The following is a 19,244-nucleotide window of genomic DNA, read 5'->3' as shown; positions in this document are numbered from 1 at the left end:
TCAAAAAAAAAAAAAATCAGAAATTTGTTTCCATACCAGTGTCACAGCTTGCGACAGCTGTGATAGTGATTAGCTTATAGCTCATTTCAAAAATATGCACCATATTCTACCTACTAGTGCTATATTATATATATATATATATATATATATATATATATATATATATATATATATATATATATATATATATTATGGGTGGGACTCGATTAAAAAAATTAATCGAATTAATTACAAGCTTTGTAATTAATTAATCGAATTTAATCGCATTTCAATATTTGACATGAGAAATATTAATTTAAGTTTAGTTGATGAATAAATCAATATACATAAGCTTAAACTTCAAAATTTTGTTTATTTTCCCACCAGTCTACTACACAGACCAACGAAAGGTGGAAGTGCCCCTGTGATAAGCAAACTCCTGAAACTAAAGTTAAGCATCATAACTGGATAGTTTTATTCAACATTAATGTCTCACTTGTTATAGTTGGAAATTAATCATTCTCTCAGCTGTATTCCTTGATGTTGAAATGTGTTATGCTTGTTTTAACAGCTTATTTTGAATTAAAGATTTGAAATTAAACCACAAAAAGGAGAAAAAGTTCGTTCTCCTTTTAACCAGCTGCTTTTACACAGCTGTGCTTCGCACTCACGGTTGCTAGGCGACATGAGCTACGCAGAGGTGACGGCAGCTGATATGAAGGCTAGCCGCTCACTTCCGGCCTTTGCGCTCTTCGTGGGCTGCGAAAGACGTGGGCCGGGTCCTTCGCAGGATGCGGCCCCTAATTTGGACATTGTGCGTCGATATAATCTGTATGCCTGGAACTCGTGCACTGAGAAACGTTCCACGGTGCAAAGTGCGATTAAAATGCGTTAAAAATTTTAACGCGTTAATTTCCCCGTAATTAATTAATCGAAATTAACGCGTTAAAGTCCCACCCCTAATATATATATATATATATACACACACAGACAGTATAAAACATGGGCTTTGCTTCCAGGTCAGAAAAATGAAGCTAATGTAGAAGTGTCTAAAAAAAACTTGTGTTCCATCTGAAGGCCACCAGATGGCGATGGCTGTGGTCAAAAGAAGACTTCCAGTCCAATGGGTCTTAGGCTACATTCACACTGCAGCCTGAAGTGACCCAAATCTGTTTTTTCACCCTCATGCAACCTGTATCTGATCTTTTCATGCCAGTCTGAACAACACAGATCTGATTTTTTTCAAATGCGACCCAGGCCACTTGGATATGTGATATTTGAGCTATTCCACTACTCATTTTTGCCCTGTTGGATTTAGCCTGAATGGCGTTGAGGAATCTTGTTCTGGATCACTGGAGGTTTGCCATTAATGGGTGTGACTGAATAATTTCTCTTCAGCTGCAAGGGTGCTCAAGCAGTGCATTACCTGTTGGGGAATACCCCTTGGAAAAAGAAACTCTAATCCCTTAAAGCTGGTCCAGACTTCCTGTACAGGAGTAACTGTAATCCATAGACCTCTGATCTCACTTGTACATTTCACATCTGGCTTTCTTTCAAGTTGACCCAAAAATGTGTTATGTCTTTAAAAGTAAATACCGCCCATAGAGTAAGCTGCCTCTGCAGAAGTTTGCACTCTTGCTTCTTGTTATTATTAACATTATTAATTTGCCACTCATTTGAACACCTCCGGCCAAAAGCAAAATAAGACAATTTTAGATATCAATGTCATTTTTGAAAGTGCTGTTTTTTCATTTTTTGTTGAGAGTTGGAAGAATGGATACTATTCTATAAGCATAGTCCCTATAAATCTGTAGCCTGAGCACAGATCAACATAAAGAGTGGAGCTAAAAAAAAACTGATGGCCTTGCTGAGGGGTCTGCTTACTGGACTGCATCTCACTAATAACATCTCGCTAATAATATTTCGCATGTTTAATTAGTACAAAAAATTGCAACACACACACACGCATGCAAATTGTTCCTTAGTTAATCACCCAATTTAGGACAATACTGACCATCTTATGTAATTCTTGGAAAACATGAAAAAAGTTGCATATCTATATATATATGATACTAAGTCTTGACAATAAAATCACCTTCCAGCTGTGATGAGATTCTCTCCAGTGTGATGCGTCATCATCTGTCCTTCTCGTACAGTGACCCCACTGGTGTCAATCTCAACTTGGTGGTTGGTTTTGAAGTGTATAAAAATTCTGCTGAAGCCTCCCTTTGGAATTGAATCAAGCTCACCATTCACAAACAGCTCTAAGAAAAAAAAGGAGAAATGCAGCTCTTAAACCACTCCACAAACTGTGGGATCAATACAAAAGTACTGATGAGAAAGAAGAATAGCAACATTTTATTACACAGGAAAGCAGGGAAATAAAAAAAACAAAACAACTTGAAGTTCATTGACATAGGAAAAGTGAACGCTACTGACCCCTGCTGGGATGGTGAAGTAGTTTAAGGAATGAAGATCCTCTGACATCAAAGCAAAGTGGAACAGTCTGATTCTCAGTTTTTAGCAAAAACCTGTGGAGAAGAGGAACTAGAGACACAGAAACACCCAGTGTTTGAATATGGAAACTCCAGTCCTGAAAATAAAACAGATTTACACTCAGTATCAATTTAATTGTTTTGATGCAGTGGTCACTCTCAATGTTTTTTTTTTAAATTTGTGGAAAGTAAACAAACAAAAAAAAAAAAAAAAACAGTCACTTTTTAAACACTTTATTTATTTTAAATTTATGCAAATTAATGCATCCCTACAGAGATGAAAGAAAAATACCACTGATATACATTTTTGAAAAATTATGGAATTAAAAGTAATTTCCTTTAAATATTTAGCTGGGGAAATATCATGATGATTTGTTTTGTTTTAATTTTAACCTGTAAGTACCAGATCCGAAATCCCTGCTCCAAAATGTTTAACTCTATTAGGACAAAAAACTAAAACAAAAAAAAAAAAAATCCATGATACACAATACCATCAATTGCCCTCAGATGACCATCATCACATGCAGAATGAACCACAGGAGGAGATAGGTCCTTGAGGACACCGTAAACTACAAATATATTTAGAGAAGATTAATTACGGACTTCCGGTCTGACTGTAAGATGGAGTAGTCGTGCCTTCTGAAGCTCCCACCTTTAACACTACTACTTTATTATAATTTCACTACGCGCCTGTGAATCGAACAGCAACTATCGTGTCTCATTGGAGTCGTGACTAGTCAACGAGACAATGTCCAGCAGAGTGAAAAAAGACGAACAAAAAAAAGATGACGTGAACATCATGGCTCTGTTAACAGCTACGCTAGCAGACCACAAGGAATCCCTCTCAGCGGAGTTCAACGCAGCATTCACAAAGCTCGAATCAAAATTGGAGCGCTTTCAATCTACTATCTCCACTCATCATCAGTGTATTTCATCACTGGAAACCGTTGCTACCACCATGAGCGACGACATTCAGGCAATCCAATCTGAGTTAGCAACGATGACTGGAGAGAACAACAAGCTGAGCGCTAGGCTAATCGACTTGGAAAGTAGGAGCCCATTGTGTCCTGAGGGCAAAACCGGGGCCCGGTGAGAAACCCAGACCCATAATTGTGTGCTTCCACAATTTTCAAACTAGGGAGCTTATTACACGCAAGGCCCAGGAGATGCGAGGCAAGTTGAAATATAAGGATACCCCGTTTCACATTTTGGAAGACTACTGCCCAGAGGTGTTACAGCAGCGCTTGGCGTACCCGCGGTGTAATGAAAGAACTTTACAATCTGGGACTTAAGCCTGCCCTGCGCTACCCAGCCAAACTGTTTATCATGACCGGGGATGGGAGACAGAAGCTCCTGGCTTCACCTGAGGATGCAAGGCGTTATATTGGCTCTCTTCATTCCCCCAGCTCAAGCTTGTCAGTGCAATGATTATTAGTTGGATTCATGCTGTTTACTACTGATTGCTCTGGACGTGACTCTATTTTCACAGGGACTGGACTTTATAATACTGGGATTACTAGTATAGTACTTTTCCAGAGCCAGTATGCTATATCCTGATTTTACAACCTGGAGTGGTGGCCTAGGGGAGAAGAAGAGGGTTCATCACTGAGAGGACCCTGGTTCAAATCCTCGGGCTGGCATCACTGTGGGTCCCTGAGCAAGCCCGCTGCCCCCTGCTCCATGCTGTGCTGTGTGTACTACATACTCCATGTGTGTGATGGGTTAAATGCAGAGAATGAATCTCACTGCATGTATATGTATGTGACAAATAAAGCTTCTTCTTCTTCTACCTTGATGCTTGTTAGTGAGCTCATTAGAATTTAGTCTACATTCATATTGGTTGAAATTGTGGCTGTTTGGTTTGAACTAGTTGCTTTTCTACAGATGACCTATTTTGTTGTGGGAGGAGGAAAGCGATGGTCTAAAATGAAGGAAGTCTTGCAGGGAAACTTAAACTTTTGCTTTTGCCTTAAAGGGGTTTTAGGTCCAGGTATGGATGTTTTTAGTGGAGATGTGAATGTGAGTGTGTGTCCCTTTTTTTGTTTGTTTGTTTTTCTCTTTCTTTTACAGCCTGCTGCTGATATGTCAAGTGCAAGTTTCCGGTCATCAGGAGTTGGACTGCCACACCATAACGTACATATCTCCTTAGTAATAGAAAGGTATGGCCAACACAGGCAATAGTCTGAGGATTGTTTCTTGGAACGTGAGAGGTTTGGGAAATACCACCAAGATTACAACAGTCATGTCTCATTTGCAACATCTTAAAGGGGACATATTTTTTCTACAAGAGACACACCTGCATAGTAGGGAGATAATGCGACTTAAAAGAAGTTGGATTAGCCATGTATTTCATGTGAAATTTAATGCCAAGGCTAGAGGAAAGGCCATACTTATCCGTAATAACATTAGGTTTGACCAACACAAAATAATAGCTGACGTTGAGGGCCGTTTCATAATTGTAACTGGCAAACTGCAAAACTCATTGGTGATACTAGCTGGTGTTTATGGTCCAAATTGGGACGATGATACTTTTGTGTCCAGATTTTTTCATCTATGCCTGATGTGGAAAACTATTATTTAATCATTGGGGGAGACTTTAATATGATCCAGGATACCCTCTTAGACAGGTCGTCAAATAGAACGGTTTTATTATCTAACGCTGCTAAATGCCTTAATGTTTTTAAAACTCAGTTGGGACTGGTGGATCCGTGGAGACATGGGAACCCGACATTTAAGCAGTTCTCCTTTTTTTCCCATGCCCATCGTACATACACATGCATAGATTTCTTCCTTATGGATATCAGATTGCTTTCTAAAATAAAAGCCTGTGATTACCACGCCATAGCTATATCTGATCATGCACCAGTCTCCCTAGACATAGAGCTGGGTTGTCAAGCTCACCGTTTTAAATTTTGGAGGTTTAATTGTACTGTACACTGCTTGCTGAGGACGACTACAAACAGTTCTTAAAGAGTCAGCTTTCACTATTCTTTGACCTTAATGATTCACCTGAAATTTCACGCAGTATGCTTTGGGAAGCCTCTAAAGCTTATATGAGGGGTCAGCATATTAGATTTATTTCCAACTTGACAAAGAAAATGTTACACCACACCAATGTTCTGCTGCTTAGGATTAAAGAAGTTGATTCTAGATATGCAGCTAACCCAGATCCCGACCTTTATAGTGAACGTGTTAAACTCCAAACCAATATTAACCTGAGTACCTCTACAGCAGCAGTACTTCAGTTAACTAAGATAAGGCAGCGCTTTTTTTTTTAATCGGGTGACAAAGCTGGAAAGCTTTTAGCTTTCCAAGCATGAGAGGAGGCAACCTCCAGACTAATCCCATTCATTAGATCGGCCACAGGGGAGATTCTTTCTGATCATGGCAAGATAAATGAAAGATTTGCATCGTATTATTCAGAATTATATACCTCCATTTCTCCACCTTCTTCTCAGGACATACTTAATGGCATTAACTTTCCACAGATAGATAATGAATTGATGAGAGATCTAGGTGGGCCTATCACTATAATGGAGGTGCGAGAAACCATCAAGTCCTTAAACTCTGGTAAATCCCCTGGCCCCGATGGTTTTTCCGCAGAATATTATAAGGCAAATCTGGATCTTCTGGCACCTGTTTTGGCAGATATGTATAATTAGGCCTTCTTAAATCGCCGGCTGCCTAGTACCTTATCTGAGGCTACAATTTCCCTGATTCTTTTTTTTTTTTTTTTTTTTTTTAGCCTGTCATGTCTGGCATCTTTCACAATCGGAATGATGATCCGAATGCACTGATGTACCAAACATATTTGCTTTGACAAGAACAGCTCTATATGTTTCCTATAGGCTCTTCTTGTTAATGTTTGCAATTTTATTTTTATTTATTTATCTTTTTATTTAGTTATTCATGCCAAGTCTGACAGGCAACAAGGAAGGGGCAAGAACAAGAGGTGGGGGGGAGAAAAGGAAGAAAGGAGATAGAAAAAAAATAAAAAAATTAAAAAATAAAAGGGGTTGATATACTCACACACACACACACACACACACACATCCATACACACACCCATATGCACCTACATATACACACACACACAAACACACACACACAAGTTTATTGTTTGTAGTAATGTGTGTGTATGCGCCTTTGTCATGCAATGTATTCGATAATGAGGGCGAGAAACTGCAACCATGCCCCCCGCGATCCAGAGGCAGATAGGGAAGGACCCAGGGGACCCAGGCCATCCACAGCACAGGACCTCAGAAGACTTGGGGCCACACATCCCGATGGCAACCGCGTACACTCCCCAGAAGAGGAAGGAGGGAGGCTACAGACGGAACCCCCACAATCCAGGGGCTAGAGTCCAGAGAGCCAGAGACGACGGGCAGCCCACCCCCCCCCGGCAAGCCGGCACCCCCAGCACGAGCCAGGCATGCGGCCCCCGAGGCCCCAAGCGCCCGAGAGCAGCCCGACACCCGGCAGAGCCCCCCCACGCGCCAAAGAGGCCCAAGCCACCCCCAGGTCACGGCCACCAAGGGAGCAGGCCAAAAACCATGCCGAGACATCCGGCCACACATCCCGGGACCCACGGGCACCCACACCCCAGGGGCGGCAGTGACGACCAGTGGGGAGCAGCGTGGAGCGGTAGGGAGGGGTAACTCCCACCCTCCGTGTCCCACCGGTGCCAAGGCTTGGCAAGCCACCAACCCAGGCCCAGTTGTCCACACACACACACTCTCACAAGCACGCACGTACACACACACACACACGTACCAGTCATTCCCTCATGTACACACACGCACATACACACGCACGCACATTCGCATGCACCAGTCACACACTCATGCATACGCACATGTAACATACATGGACACCTAATGTGGGAGAGCGGGTACCAGCACCAAGCCAGCGGCAACCCAGGGAAGCAGCCAACCCAGCCCCGAACAATGAGCCAGTCCCCATCCCAGGCGGGGTGCATGGAACTGGGGTGTGAGAAGGCCCGCCCGCCCCCTCCTCCCACTCAGCGTGTTGGGGGGGTGATGTGAATGTATGTACTGAGAAGAATGTGTATGGCTGTGTGAAAACTACAGTGCTTTTAAAATTGGAGGGACAGATGTAATATGAGCACTGAATAACAGCGCCCATCCACACTGTCCCCCCAAGGCCCTCAATGTCTAAAATGTAAATAAAATTGAGGTGCAGGCAGCAGTGAACAGACAAGTGGGGCCACCTCAGCAGTGCCACCCACTAACCACTGTGTGACACACCTGCCCCCCAAGGCCCTATATGTACTATGATGTGTTGTGAGCTGTATAATGCAATTAAAAAAGGAGGAGTGGGACATCACGCAGCACAGCGAGCAGAGCCGAGGTGATGGCCCTACTCACTGCAGCACGAGCCCCCCACCCCCGAGAACCTATGTGTGCATAATGTGATGTTAAACTGAGTGGGAGGAGGGGAGGGGCCAGGATAAATATGACCGGGAGGCAGAGGACTACCCCCCGGAGGAAGAGAGCCAGCTAGCTACTGGCTCACTAGGCACCCCAGTTCCCTACACCCCCCCGCAGCCCAGGGAAGGCAGGTCCAGGGCCTGAAGTGACCGCACCCCCAGGACGCCACCGTACTCCAGGCCGGCACCCACTGCCCCCACTGCAAACAGGACACAACACACACCCCACATGCATACAAAGGACAACAAATATCGCACACACACACACACGCACGTACGCACACATACACACGCACGCACACACACGCACACACACACAGACACACACCCCCACATACATACTCACACATACACACACACGCACACAGTGGTCCTGAGTCAGAACCAACCGGCCCCGTGTGGGGCAACTGCTGCTCCCTCACCTGAGCGCCCCACCATCCCATGGGGGAGGGCACCCAGAATCCCGGAATGCCAGCCAGACACCCCGACACAGCCAACCCACCCCACACGGCGGCGCGCCCAAGGGGGCACAGACCCCTCCAGCGCAGGGAGGGGCCCAGCCAGGAAACGGGCAACCCCGGGCACCAGGGCCCCGACCCCCGCACCCCGGCCCCCACAGAGGAAGCCGGCCACCCGGACGGGGCCAGCACCGCCACCACGGGACCCCGAGCCCCACACCCCACGACCATAAGAGCACCATCCAAGTCCCCACCACCAACAACCAGGGCCCGGACACAGAAACCACAAAACGGTAGCCACCGCCTCCAGGCCAGAGCCATCAGACACCCAGGCCCCCCCGGCCCACCCCCAGCCACCTACCGGGTGCGCCATGAAACTAGACCACAGCTCGTCACCCCCATCATGCGATGGAGCTGATCAGTGGGGACCAGAGAGATTCAAATTTTGCCAGTTGATTTTTAGAGGTGGCAGACATTCTTTCCAGACTAATGTGGTCTAAAAGTAGATTCTTATAGTGAGTAACGCATAAATCATTTTTTGATTTCCAATTCATGAGGATAGTTTTCTTAGCGATGCATAAGGTAGTAAGAACTATGTGTGATATATTTGTTTCCATGTTTAATTCACTTAAATCACCTAGAATGCACAGTTTTGGTGATGTTGGGATATCGCAATTAAAACATGTGGATAATTCCTCACATATCCTCTCTGAACAGGTGTACAAGACCAAACTGCATGCATATAGTTTTCAGTATGGTTGCCTGAACAGTGGGTGCATATATTTGTGTCTCTGAGGCCCATTTGGAACATCCTGTGTCCTGTATAATGTATTCTATGGAGAGTTTTGTATTGTATAAGTTGTAAATTCGGACTTTTAGTCATTTTGAAAGTGTTTAAACATATCTGTGTCCAGAAGTTTTCCTCTGGGTTAATGGAAAGATCTCGCTCCCATTTTGTATTTGGGAGGGATATTGAATCATTAATTTTTAATAATAACTTATATATTTTTGATAGTAATTTAGGGGTATAAAGATTTAGAAATTCTGTTACCAGTACAGGGGTTTCTAATTTTAAATTATTTAAATTAAACCTTGCCTGTATGATAGACCTCAACTGCTGGTATTCGAGAAATTTGCTATTGCTAATTTCATATTTGGAAATAAGTTCTTCAAATGAAATAAAGGTCCCATCGTGAATAACATGTTCTAAATTCTTTATTCCTTTCTCTTGCCATGTTGAGAAGTTCAGTACTGTTTTTTTCTGACATATATCTGGATTGTTCCAAATGGGTGTCAGTTCACATGGGATAAGTGAAGACTTTGTTATCTTTAAGAATTCCCACCAGGCTGTCAGAGAGGTGTTTATGTTAAGACTTTTAAAACCGCTATGATGTTTAATACTGACGCTAATGAAAGGTAAGTCAGAGATTTTCACTTTTCCACAGAGTGTTTGTTCTAAATCCAGCCATGGGCTGTCTAAAGGGCTTGATTTGATCCATCTTGAAATATACTGTAATCTATTGGCTAAGAAATAGTGATAAAAGTTTGGGAGTTCTAGACCACCACTGCATTTTAGCTTTTGTAAAGTTTTTAAACTTATTCTTGAGGTTTTATTTTTCCACAAAAATTTTGAAATGTTTGAGTCTAGGGATTTAAACCAGGCAACAGAAGGTTTATTAGGGATCAGTGAAAACAAATAATTGATTTTAGGCAAAATCATCATTTTTACTGTGGCAACTCTCCCCATGATAGATATAGGTAGAGAGTTCCAACGTGTGAGATCATCCTCTACTGTTTTTAATAGAGGAATATGATTCAACCGTACCAGGTCTGACAGCCTGGGGGAAAAATTAACACCTAAATATTTAATATTGCCAGATTGTAGTGAGGTGGTCGTGGTGTTCTGAAAATTACAATTTAGAGGTAAAACGTTTGATTTACTCCAATTGATGGAGTAGTCTGATATAGATGAGAACTTATCTATAAGTGTGATTGTTTTTAGAAGAGAAGTTTGTGAGTTCTCAAGGAAAAGTAATACATCATCAGCATAAAGGCTTATCTTATGGTCTGTGTTTTCTGTTTGAATTCCTTTAATATCTACATTTTGTCGGATTGTTGCTGCTAGTGGTTCAATGAAAATGACAAAGAGTGAAGGAGAAAGTGGGCAGCCCTGTCTGGTGCCTCTCTGCAGACTGAAGCTTTGGGAAATAAGATCATTTGTTCTAACACGTGCATTTGGAGAGCTGTATAATGTTCTGATCCAGTTTTTGAAGGATGAACCAAATCCAAATTTGTGTAGAACTGCTAACAGAAATTTCCAATTTACCCTATCAAATGCCTTCTCTGCATCTAAAGAGACAACTGTGGTTTCTAATTTATTAATAGAACAGTAATCTATTATATTTATCAGTCTGCGTGTATTATTGGCAGAGTGCCGACCCTTGATAAAACCTGTTTGGTCTGGATGTATAATAGATGGAGTGATTTTTTCTAACCTTCTGGCAAGGACTTTGCAAATTATTTTAAGGTCTACATTAATCAGAGAGATTGGCCTGTAGCTGGATGGGAGTGTGGGGTCTTTGCCTGGTTTAAGAAGTAGACTAATGTTAGCAGAGTTCATGTTTGGAGAGACCGCATGATTGCTCTGAATCTGAGCCACCATTCTGAGAAAAGAGGGTCTTAGTACAGACCAAAATTCTTTATAAAACTCTGCTGGAAAACCATCTGGGCCTGGGGCTTTATTATTTGGGAGATGCTGTATTGCTTCGTAAAATTCAGATGATGAAAGAGGCGAATCAAGAGTCGCGGCCTGTTCATCATTTAGTTTAGGTAGATTAATGTTATTAAGATATTCTTCAATTTCAGCATCAGATGGATTAATCTGCGATGAGTATAAGGCTTCATAGAAGTCTCTAAAAGAGTTATTTATTTGTTGTGGGTCGTGGGTAATATTACCAGTTGAGTCTTTAATAGAATAAATGTTTTTTCTTTATTTAGTTTTAACTGGTTAGCCAAAAATTTTCCAGATTTATTTCCATGTTCGAAGTTTTCTAAACGCAACCTCTGCAACATGAATTGTGTCCTTTTATCAATTATTTCATTTAACTCCAGTTTTAGTTTCCTCATGTTGTTAATTATATGTTCTTGTGGTGAAGCAGCATAGGCAGTTTCTAAAGATTTAATTTTCTGTTCTAATTCTAACACAAGTGCTTTTTCTTTATTTTTCTTATGCGAGCAGTAAGATATTATTTTGCCCCTCATTACTGCTTTTCCTGCTTCCCAAAGAACACATGGTGATATTCCAGGTTGATCATTATTTTCTAAATATGCTGACCACTCCTTTTTGAAATAATTAATGAAATCTTGTTCTTTAAGTAATGATGTATTAAATCTCCAGTTCCTGGTTGGTGGTGTGACTCTTTTCTGTGTCAGAGACATAGACACCGATGCATGATCACTGATAGTGATAGGGTGAATCTGAGTGTCTGTGATATCCATCATCATGGAGCTGCTAACTAAAAAGTAATCTAAGCGGGAGTGAGACTTGTGTACTGGTGAGAAGAAACTATAATCTTTCAGAGTGGGGTGATGTGAACGCCAAGCATCGCAAAGACCAAAATCCTTCATGTACTGTTTAAGAATGTCTGCAGACTGCCAGTTCCTCTGACTCACTGCTGTACTGAGCCTGTCAATATCTGCATTAAGTACCAGGTTGAAGTCTCCTCCTATTATAAGTGTGGTGTCAGAGTGATCGGACAGCAAAGTGAAGAAGGTATGAAAGAAGGAGGGGTCATCAACATTTGGCCCATATATACTAGCAATGCATAAATCTATATTTTGAATAGTTAAATTGAGTATTATAAATCTACCTTCTGGGTCTGATGTAGTATTTCTAATGATGCAGTTTATCTTTTTGTTAATCAATATGGCTACACCTCTTTGTTTGGAGTTGTAGCAGGCTGAGTACATGTGAGGGAACTGTGGAGAGGAGAGTGTGTGCGCAGATGTTCTGGACACATGTGTCTCCTGTAGAAACACAATGTCAGCCTGTAAATCATTTAACCGATTAATAATTTTCACTCTCTTTTCCCTTGAACCAACTCCGCGTACATTCCATGAGACAAACTTGAGTGTGCTCATGTTTAGATTAACAGGTGAAGTGTTGTGTGTTTACTAAAGATGTGTGCGCGCGTCCTCGCATGTGTCCTCCATGACCTTGTGTGCGCATGTGTACGTGTCCTGCATGACTGTGTATCCTGTATGGCAGTGTGTGTGCTGTATGTCCGTGTGGCAAACATGTTGGGTGAAAAAAAAAGAAGAAGAAAAAGGAGTGTAAAGTGAGAGAGAAATGAAACAGTGCAAACACCAAAGAGCCAAGCATAAAAAAAGAAAAAAAAACAACATGATAACAAAACAAAGAGCTGTGCATTAATTGTTATATAGAGACCTGTAGACCGGCCGCGGTTTAAGTTTATCTCTTATCTAATCAATTACATGCTTTAAATTAACATGAAGTTGCTCCTAATAAAGCCATGGGGTAACCTCCCGGTCCCTGTACAGCTGACCGTTAACATAAAGCTTATCTACAGCTACCGTAGCTCTGACGCCCTCAGTGATGTATTTCTTCCTTATTGGAAATAATACTCGCCTCCGATCGAGAATCTCTTTTGGAAATTGTTCATTAACACTGTAGTGTGTTCCACGCAGCTCTCTGCCCCGACTCCTGACCTGCTCTTTTTGCTTGTAATGTTCAAATTTAGCTACAATTGGCCGAGGCCGTTTGTTATCGGGCTTCTTACCTCCGAGCCGGTGAACATGATGGAAAGTTATATTTTTTACCGCTTCACTCGGGAGTTTCAGCTGATGCTGGAGGAATTCGCGAACCGAGGCTTCGGCATCCTCCTCTGCTTGCTCTGGGATCCCGGAGAAGACGAGGTTGTCCCGCATGCTCCGAGCCTGGATGTTCAGAATGGTCTCCCTCATTTTCTTGTTTTCCCCGGTCAGCTGTGTCATCCCATCGGTGAGTTGTTTCACGGTATCCCTCAGCGTTTGGTTCTCGACAGCAAGCGACGCCACCTGCTCTTGGCTAAACTCCAACGACACCCTCAGCTGTTGGAATTCCTTGTGTAGAACCTCCACCAAGGCAAGTCGGGCATCTAGGCTAGTTAGCTTCTTGTCGATGGAGTCCAGGACATCAGTGAAGCTCCCTGATTCTTAAGAGTGAGAAAGACCCCTTACTGTGTACTAGTTACAGACCCATTTCCCTCCTAAATGTGGATTTGAAAGTTCTATCCAAAATTCTTGCAACTCGTCTCCAGCGAGTGCTCCCCTTCATTATCTCGCTAGATCAGACAGGTTTTATGACGGGGCGGCAATCATGCCATAACACCAGAAGGCTTCTCAATGTTATTCATACGCCAGGTAGCTTATCACCAGAAGTAGTGGTATCTCTCGATGCCGAGAAGGCATTCGACTGTGTCGAATGGAGCTTTTTGTATGAAGTAATGGGCAGATTTGGCTTTAGTAATGATTTTGTCCTCTGGGTTAAGCTATTGTATTCCTCACCGTTTGCCTCCATTAAAACAAATAATATGTTGTCTTCATCCTTTCCTCTTGAAAGGGGCACTAGGCAGGGATGCCCCCTCTCCCCCCTGTTATTTGCTATTGCAGTAGAACCTCTTGCCATCTGGTTGCGTGCTGAGGAGGGGGTTAAGGGTATTCTCAGATCTGGTGTGATCCATAAGGTGTCCCTCTACGTGGATGACTTGCTTTTATACATCTCTGATCCTCATATGTCGCTCCCAGTGCTTTTTGACATCTTAGAACGCTATGGCAGAATTTCTGGTTACAAGCTCAACTACCAGAAAAGCCAATTATTTCCTATAAACTCTCTGGCCAGAAATCTTCCTAGTTTAGTTTCACCCCTTAAACGGGCAGATGCAGGGTTTTGTTATTTGGGAATCTTTATCTGTCTATCTATGACTAATATGATGGACAAGAACTTTTTACCGTTAGTAGAAAGCATGGAGAAAGATTTTAACCAGTGGTCTTTATTACCATTGTCTTTATTAGGGCAAGTGAATCTGGTCAAAATGGTTGTTTTTCCCAAATTTTTGTACCTTTTCCAACATATTCCTATACTGATCACAAAGACACTTTTTGATAAACTGGACAAAAAGATATCAGTTTTTATGGCTCAAAAAACCTGCTAGACTTCGTAAATCTGTGCTACAGTCCCCAAAATCTGAGGGTGGTCTCGCCCTTCCCAACTTTAGGCAATACTACTGGGCAGCTAATATACAGAAACTCTTATACTGAAGGTGCGATGGCAATGCTTCACCCGCTTGGGTGCAAATTGAAAGAGCATCTAGCTGTTATTCTCTGTCCTCACTACTTTGTTCTCAGCTTCCTCTTCCTCTCTCCCTAGTAGAAGATAATCCCATAGTTAAGGGGACACTAGCTATTTGGACCCAATTTAGGAAGCAGCTTGGCCTGCAAGGACCTTCGATACAAATACCCATAGCTAAAAATTGCAATTTTAAACCCTCGGTTACTGATTTAGTTTTCAGCTTGTGGCATAATAAGGGGATCAGGAGTGTAAAAGACCTCTATACCAACAATATCTTCATCCTTCGCTGAACTTTCATCTAAATTCCAATTGCCCAATTCGCATCTGTTTCGCTTTTTTCAGGCCAGAGATTATGTTAAGAAGGTGTTTCCATACTTCCTGAATCGACCTCCTGAAACACTTTTAGATACTCTCCTAGAAATAGACCCACAACGGAAAAAATCTATTTTATTTTTATATAAGTTCTTTGATAAGAAGACTTCAAAGTTTGCTGACTTAGTTAAAATGGCATGGGAAGAGGAATTGGGTGCAAAGGTGTCAGAGGAACAATGGGAAGCTGTCATGGTCCTGGGCCGGTGGCCCAGTGTTTTGGTTTATATTTGTGAAGTTCTGTTCTATTTCTAGTTTGGTTATAGTTTAGTATTTGAATCTTAGTTTCTTTGTTTTCTGTTTTGGTTTTTCATGTTCTGGTTTTCCCTATACTCCCGTGTGTGTGTAAGTCATGACCCTCTTGTATTTAGGTTCCCTTTGGTTTAGTTCTGTGTTTCTTAGTGTCTCTCCTTTGTCCCAGGTCTGGTTTAGTTGGTCATGTTCTCACTCCCTTTGTCAGTCTGTTAAGTCAGCATGTTTTTGGTTAGGTCAGTTCCTGTTTTATTTTGACAGTCTTGTGTTCCTTGTGCTTTGTGTTTAGTTTTGCTTCCCCTTTGTCATTAGTCTCATTTGGTTCACCTGTCCTCCCCTGTTGTTTCCACTTGCCCTAATTCCCTTGTGTGTATTTAAGCCCTGAGTCTTCCTTTGTTCATTGTTGCGTCGTCGTCATTGTTTTCCCCAGTGTTCCCTTCCTAGCTGTGTGTTTTCGTTTTTGGTTTCTCCCAGGCTTCTAGTTTGTTCCTGCCCTGGTGGAGATTTAGAGTTTTGTATTTTTGAAATAAAGTCGTTTTTAGTTTACATCTGCGTCAGTCCTGCACTTGGGTCCTTTCCCTCCGCACACAGCCCCTCATCGTGACAGAAGCTGCCATGAGTTTAATTCACAAGTCCTCAATCTGTGCCCGACATGCTTTGATTCAGTGCAAAATATTTTTTAAAATGCATTACACAAACGTAAAGTTAGCTAAAATTTATTCATCTGTTAGAGACGCTTGTAATAGGTGTGGACAGTCGCCGGCTAATCATACCCATATGTTTTGGGCTTGTCCTAAGTTAAGTGGGTTTTGGGGTAACATTTTTAAAACACTTAGTCAAGCATATGATCAGACAATCTTCCCCAATCCTCTGTCAGCTATATTTGGCCTCCCTCCAGACCCGGACCTCTCGCGTTCTTTGAAACACGCTTTAGCTTTCACCACCCTTTTGGCTCGCAGACTTATTTTACTGAAGTGGAAATTGTGCATTTCTCCCTCTTATGACCACTGGGTGAGGGAGGTTCTCTATAACCTCAAGCTGGAAAAACTAAGATTTTCTCTTAAGGGTTGTACCAGCAAATTTATGAAGACTTGGAGGCCCTTCCAGTCTTTAGTAAGCACCATCATTCTGCTCCCTGATACAGAGGAAAATTAGGCTTTTTTCTTGTTTATTTACTTATTTCTTCCTTTTTTTGTGTGTGTAATGTGTGTGAATGTATGGATGTGCGAGTTCATGTAGCATTCCTATGTATAGTTAGAGAAACAGGATCTCTGCTAGAATCTTGTGTTTGGACCTAGAGTGGGAGTGTTCAGGGTGGGGCGTGGGAGTGAGGGGGTTAGGGAGAAATTAGCTTACATCTTCTTGTTTTTCCTCTTTGTGACTATTGCTGTTTCAGTGTTCTACTGATTAATATTGTATGTTAAGCTGTTAAAATTCAATAAAGAAAGTTGAAATAGAGAAGATTAATTACAAGCAGGAATATTGTAAAGTTCTGGTGGATATTGTATGACTTTGAACAATACATCTATGTTCTCATATTTAACCTCAAACAAATGACTAAATTCACACTTTACTGTAATTCTCATAAATTCTATTTTATTTTATATCATAGTAATTATTCATTTTAAAATTTTGAATTTTCATAAGTTTTCTTGATAAATTATATTTATGAAAATTTACTCCTTTCTGGTATTTGTATTTACAGTTATAGTTAGAAAGAGAAACATACAGGAGACAGGGGCATGTAGCTGTTACACAAACAAAAAATAAAGCCCAAAATTATGACCAAAAATATATATACCAAGACCTGGTAGCCATGGAAAAGAGGGAGCACGAGCCACAAATAAATTTAAACAATGCCAGTGTACGGGAATATTGCAAAGGTCTGGTGGATGTAACATCCATCCATCCTCTTCCACTTATCCAGTTCAGGGTCACATGGGCCCATCCCTCATAGACCAAGAGGCAGGGACCTAGGCAGGTTGCCAATTCTTTGTTAATAGTGTTTACAGTTTACAGTTGTCTCTACCTGTTATCTTTATGTTTATTTATGTAGAATTTCACAAAAATTACCTTTTTGCTATTGTCTTCTGTACCCCTATGTTTGGTTTTCTGGAACAACTCCTTTATAAGGAGCTCCTTTATAAGAATTCTTGTTTTTTTTCCCTTCTCTTTTTAAGTCATTAAGGATGCATGTTGTAAAACCATTCCACCTTGATAAAAGAAGAATTCAAAGAAACCATTAAAAGCTCAAAAATAACAACAACATTCCCATGATGAGTGCATGTAAACCTATGACCACAACTGTATGTATGTACTTAGCTCTACAGAGCTCCTGGGTGGTGCAGTGGTTAGGGCTGTTGCCTTAAAGTGAGTAGGTCCTGGGTTTGAATCCACTACTGGAACCTTTCTGTATGAAGTTTGCATTGGTTTCTTCCCAAAGACATTCAGTGAGTGGATTAGGTAAACTGGTGAAACTAAACTGCCTAACCAGTTGTTAAATGATGACATAGAATTTCATTTCTGGGTCCAAACTGTCACATGATCAATATGTTGCAATGCTGTGTCCCTGGTTGTTTTAACCAATCCAACTAGAAAAAACACACTCAGCTGTCATTTTACCAATGAGAAATAGAAGCGGAAATGGCTGCAATTGATACAATCATCTCTAATAGTGAACAGTCATTGGTTATGCCATTGCTGTTTATTTAGGAGCATTTGGACCCAGAAATGACGTTAAACTGTATCTTGGTGCCCTGCAACAGACTGGCAACCTGTCCAGGGTGTACCCTGCCTCTTTGAGCAACCTATGACCCTGAAAAGGGTAAGAGGATGGATGTTGTGTGCCTTCTTAGTTTTTTTTGAAAATGTTTGATGAGTTGAAGCTGGCTTTTATTTTTATCTATTGGTTTTTCTTGTTAGTGAAGTGATTTCCAAAAACACCTTTTTCAAATCGTTGATTCTATTACAAAAAAAAAAGAAGCATACCATCCATGCAATACTATACCATGAGTTGATTGAACAGCAGTACCAAATGAGGACATTGCGAACCGGCCGTGACCAGCAGGAGCTATAAATAAATTTGAACAAAACTAGTTATGTACAGAAATACTGCAAAGCTCTGGTGAATGTAACATGAATTTACAGGTACAGGTGCATCAAAGCCAGAACAAACAGACTCAAGAACAGTTTCTTCGCCAGAGCAATCACCACCCTGAACTCACACACTCACCCACCGTAACTGTGCAACACCCACATCTCTGTGCAATATTATATTATTCATACTGAACAATATCTAATATTCCTATATTGTGTAATATCCAGTATTCATTCACTAGTGCAATATTCATTCACCAAGTGCAATATTCATCATCTTCATTATTATATGTATACACATATTTACTTTTCTTACAATGTACAGATGCACCAATGTATGTATATATTTTTATACATTCTATTTTTTGTATATTTTACACATTGTTTATTTTCTGTATATCTCTTGATTGTATTGATTATACTAGATTATAATATTTTTATAATATTTTAGAGAGTTTGATTTTCTGTTACATGGCACTGAACAGGAGTGGCCCTCCAATCTCATTGTACATCCTGTATAATGACAATAAAGGCATTCTATTCTATTCTAAATTAGATAATATTCCATGTTCTTATATTTAACATCATAAAGCTTTACAACAAAATATAAAATACATACATTATAATCCTCTTTTTTTATTTTGTAAAATAGAAATTCATTTAATTTTTTTCTATTTTTATTTTGTTTTTAAAATACATTATTATGTTCCTCTAACGAGTCCAGGGGGTATGGGGAAGTAACAAAAAGTGTCCTGGTTGACAAGAGACACAAAGGCAAAATGGTAAAATAAGATTTA

At 41.1% G+C, this 19,244-nt stretch overlaps 1 protein-coding gene across 1 annotated transcript in view; it reads right to left on the bottom strand.

Annotated features, from left to right (window-relative positions):
• LOC115780969 (inter-alpha-trypsin inhibitor heavy chain H3-like) overlaps positions 1–19,244 on the bottom strand; it is a 42,713-nt gene that overhangs the window by 1,303 nt on the left and 22,166 nt on the right. The window contains exons 15-17 of the mRNA XM_030730439.1: positions 18,359–18,421; positions 2,419–2,526; positions 2,075–2,243 (exon numbers count right to left, since the gene is read on the bottom strand). Coding sequence (XP_030586299.1) covers positions 2,075–2,243; positions 2,419–2,526; positions 18,359–18,421 — 340 coding nt within the window. The remainder of the gene's footprint in view (positions 1–2,074; positions 2,244–2,418; positions 2,527–18,358; positions 18,422–19,244) is intronic.

The sequence above is a fragment of the Archocentrus centrarchus genome, chromosome 5 (assembly GCF_007364275.1).
Source record: "Archocentrus centrarchus isolate MPI-CPG fArcCen1 chromosome 5, fArcCen1, whole genome shotgun sequence".
Taxonomy (NCBI): Eukaryota; Metazoa; Chordata; class Actinopteri; order Cichliformes; family Cichlidae; genus Archocentrus; species Archocentrus centrarchus.
Note: the sequence above shows the minus strand (reverse complement) of the source record. Positions and strands in the feature narration are given on the sequence as shown.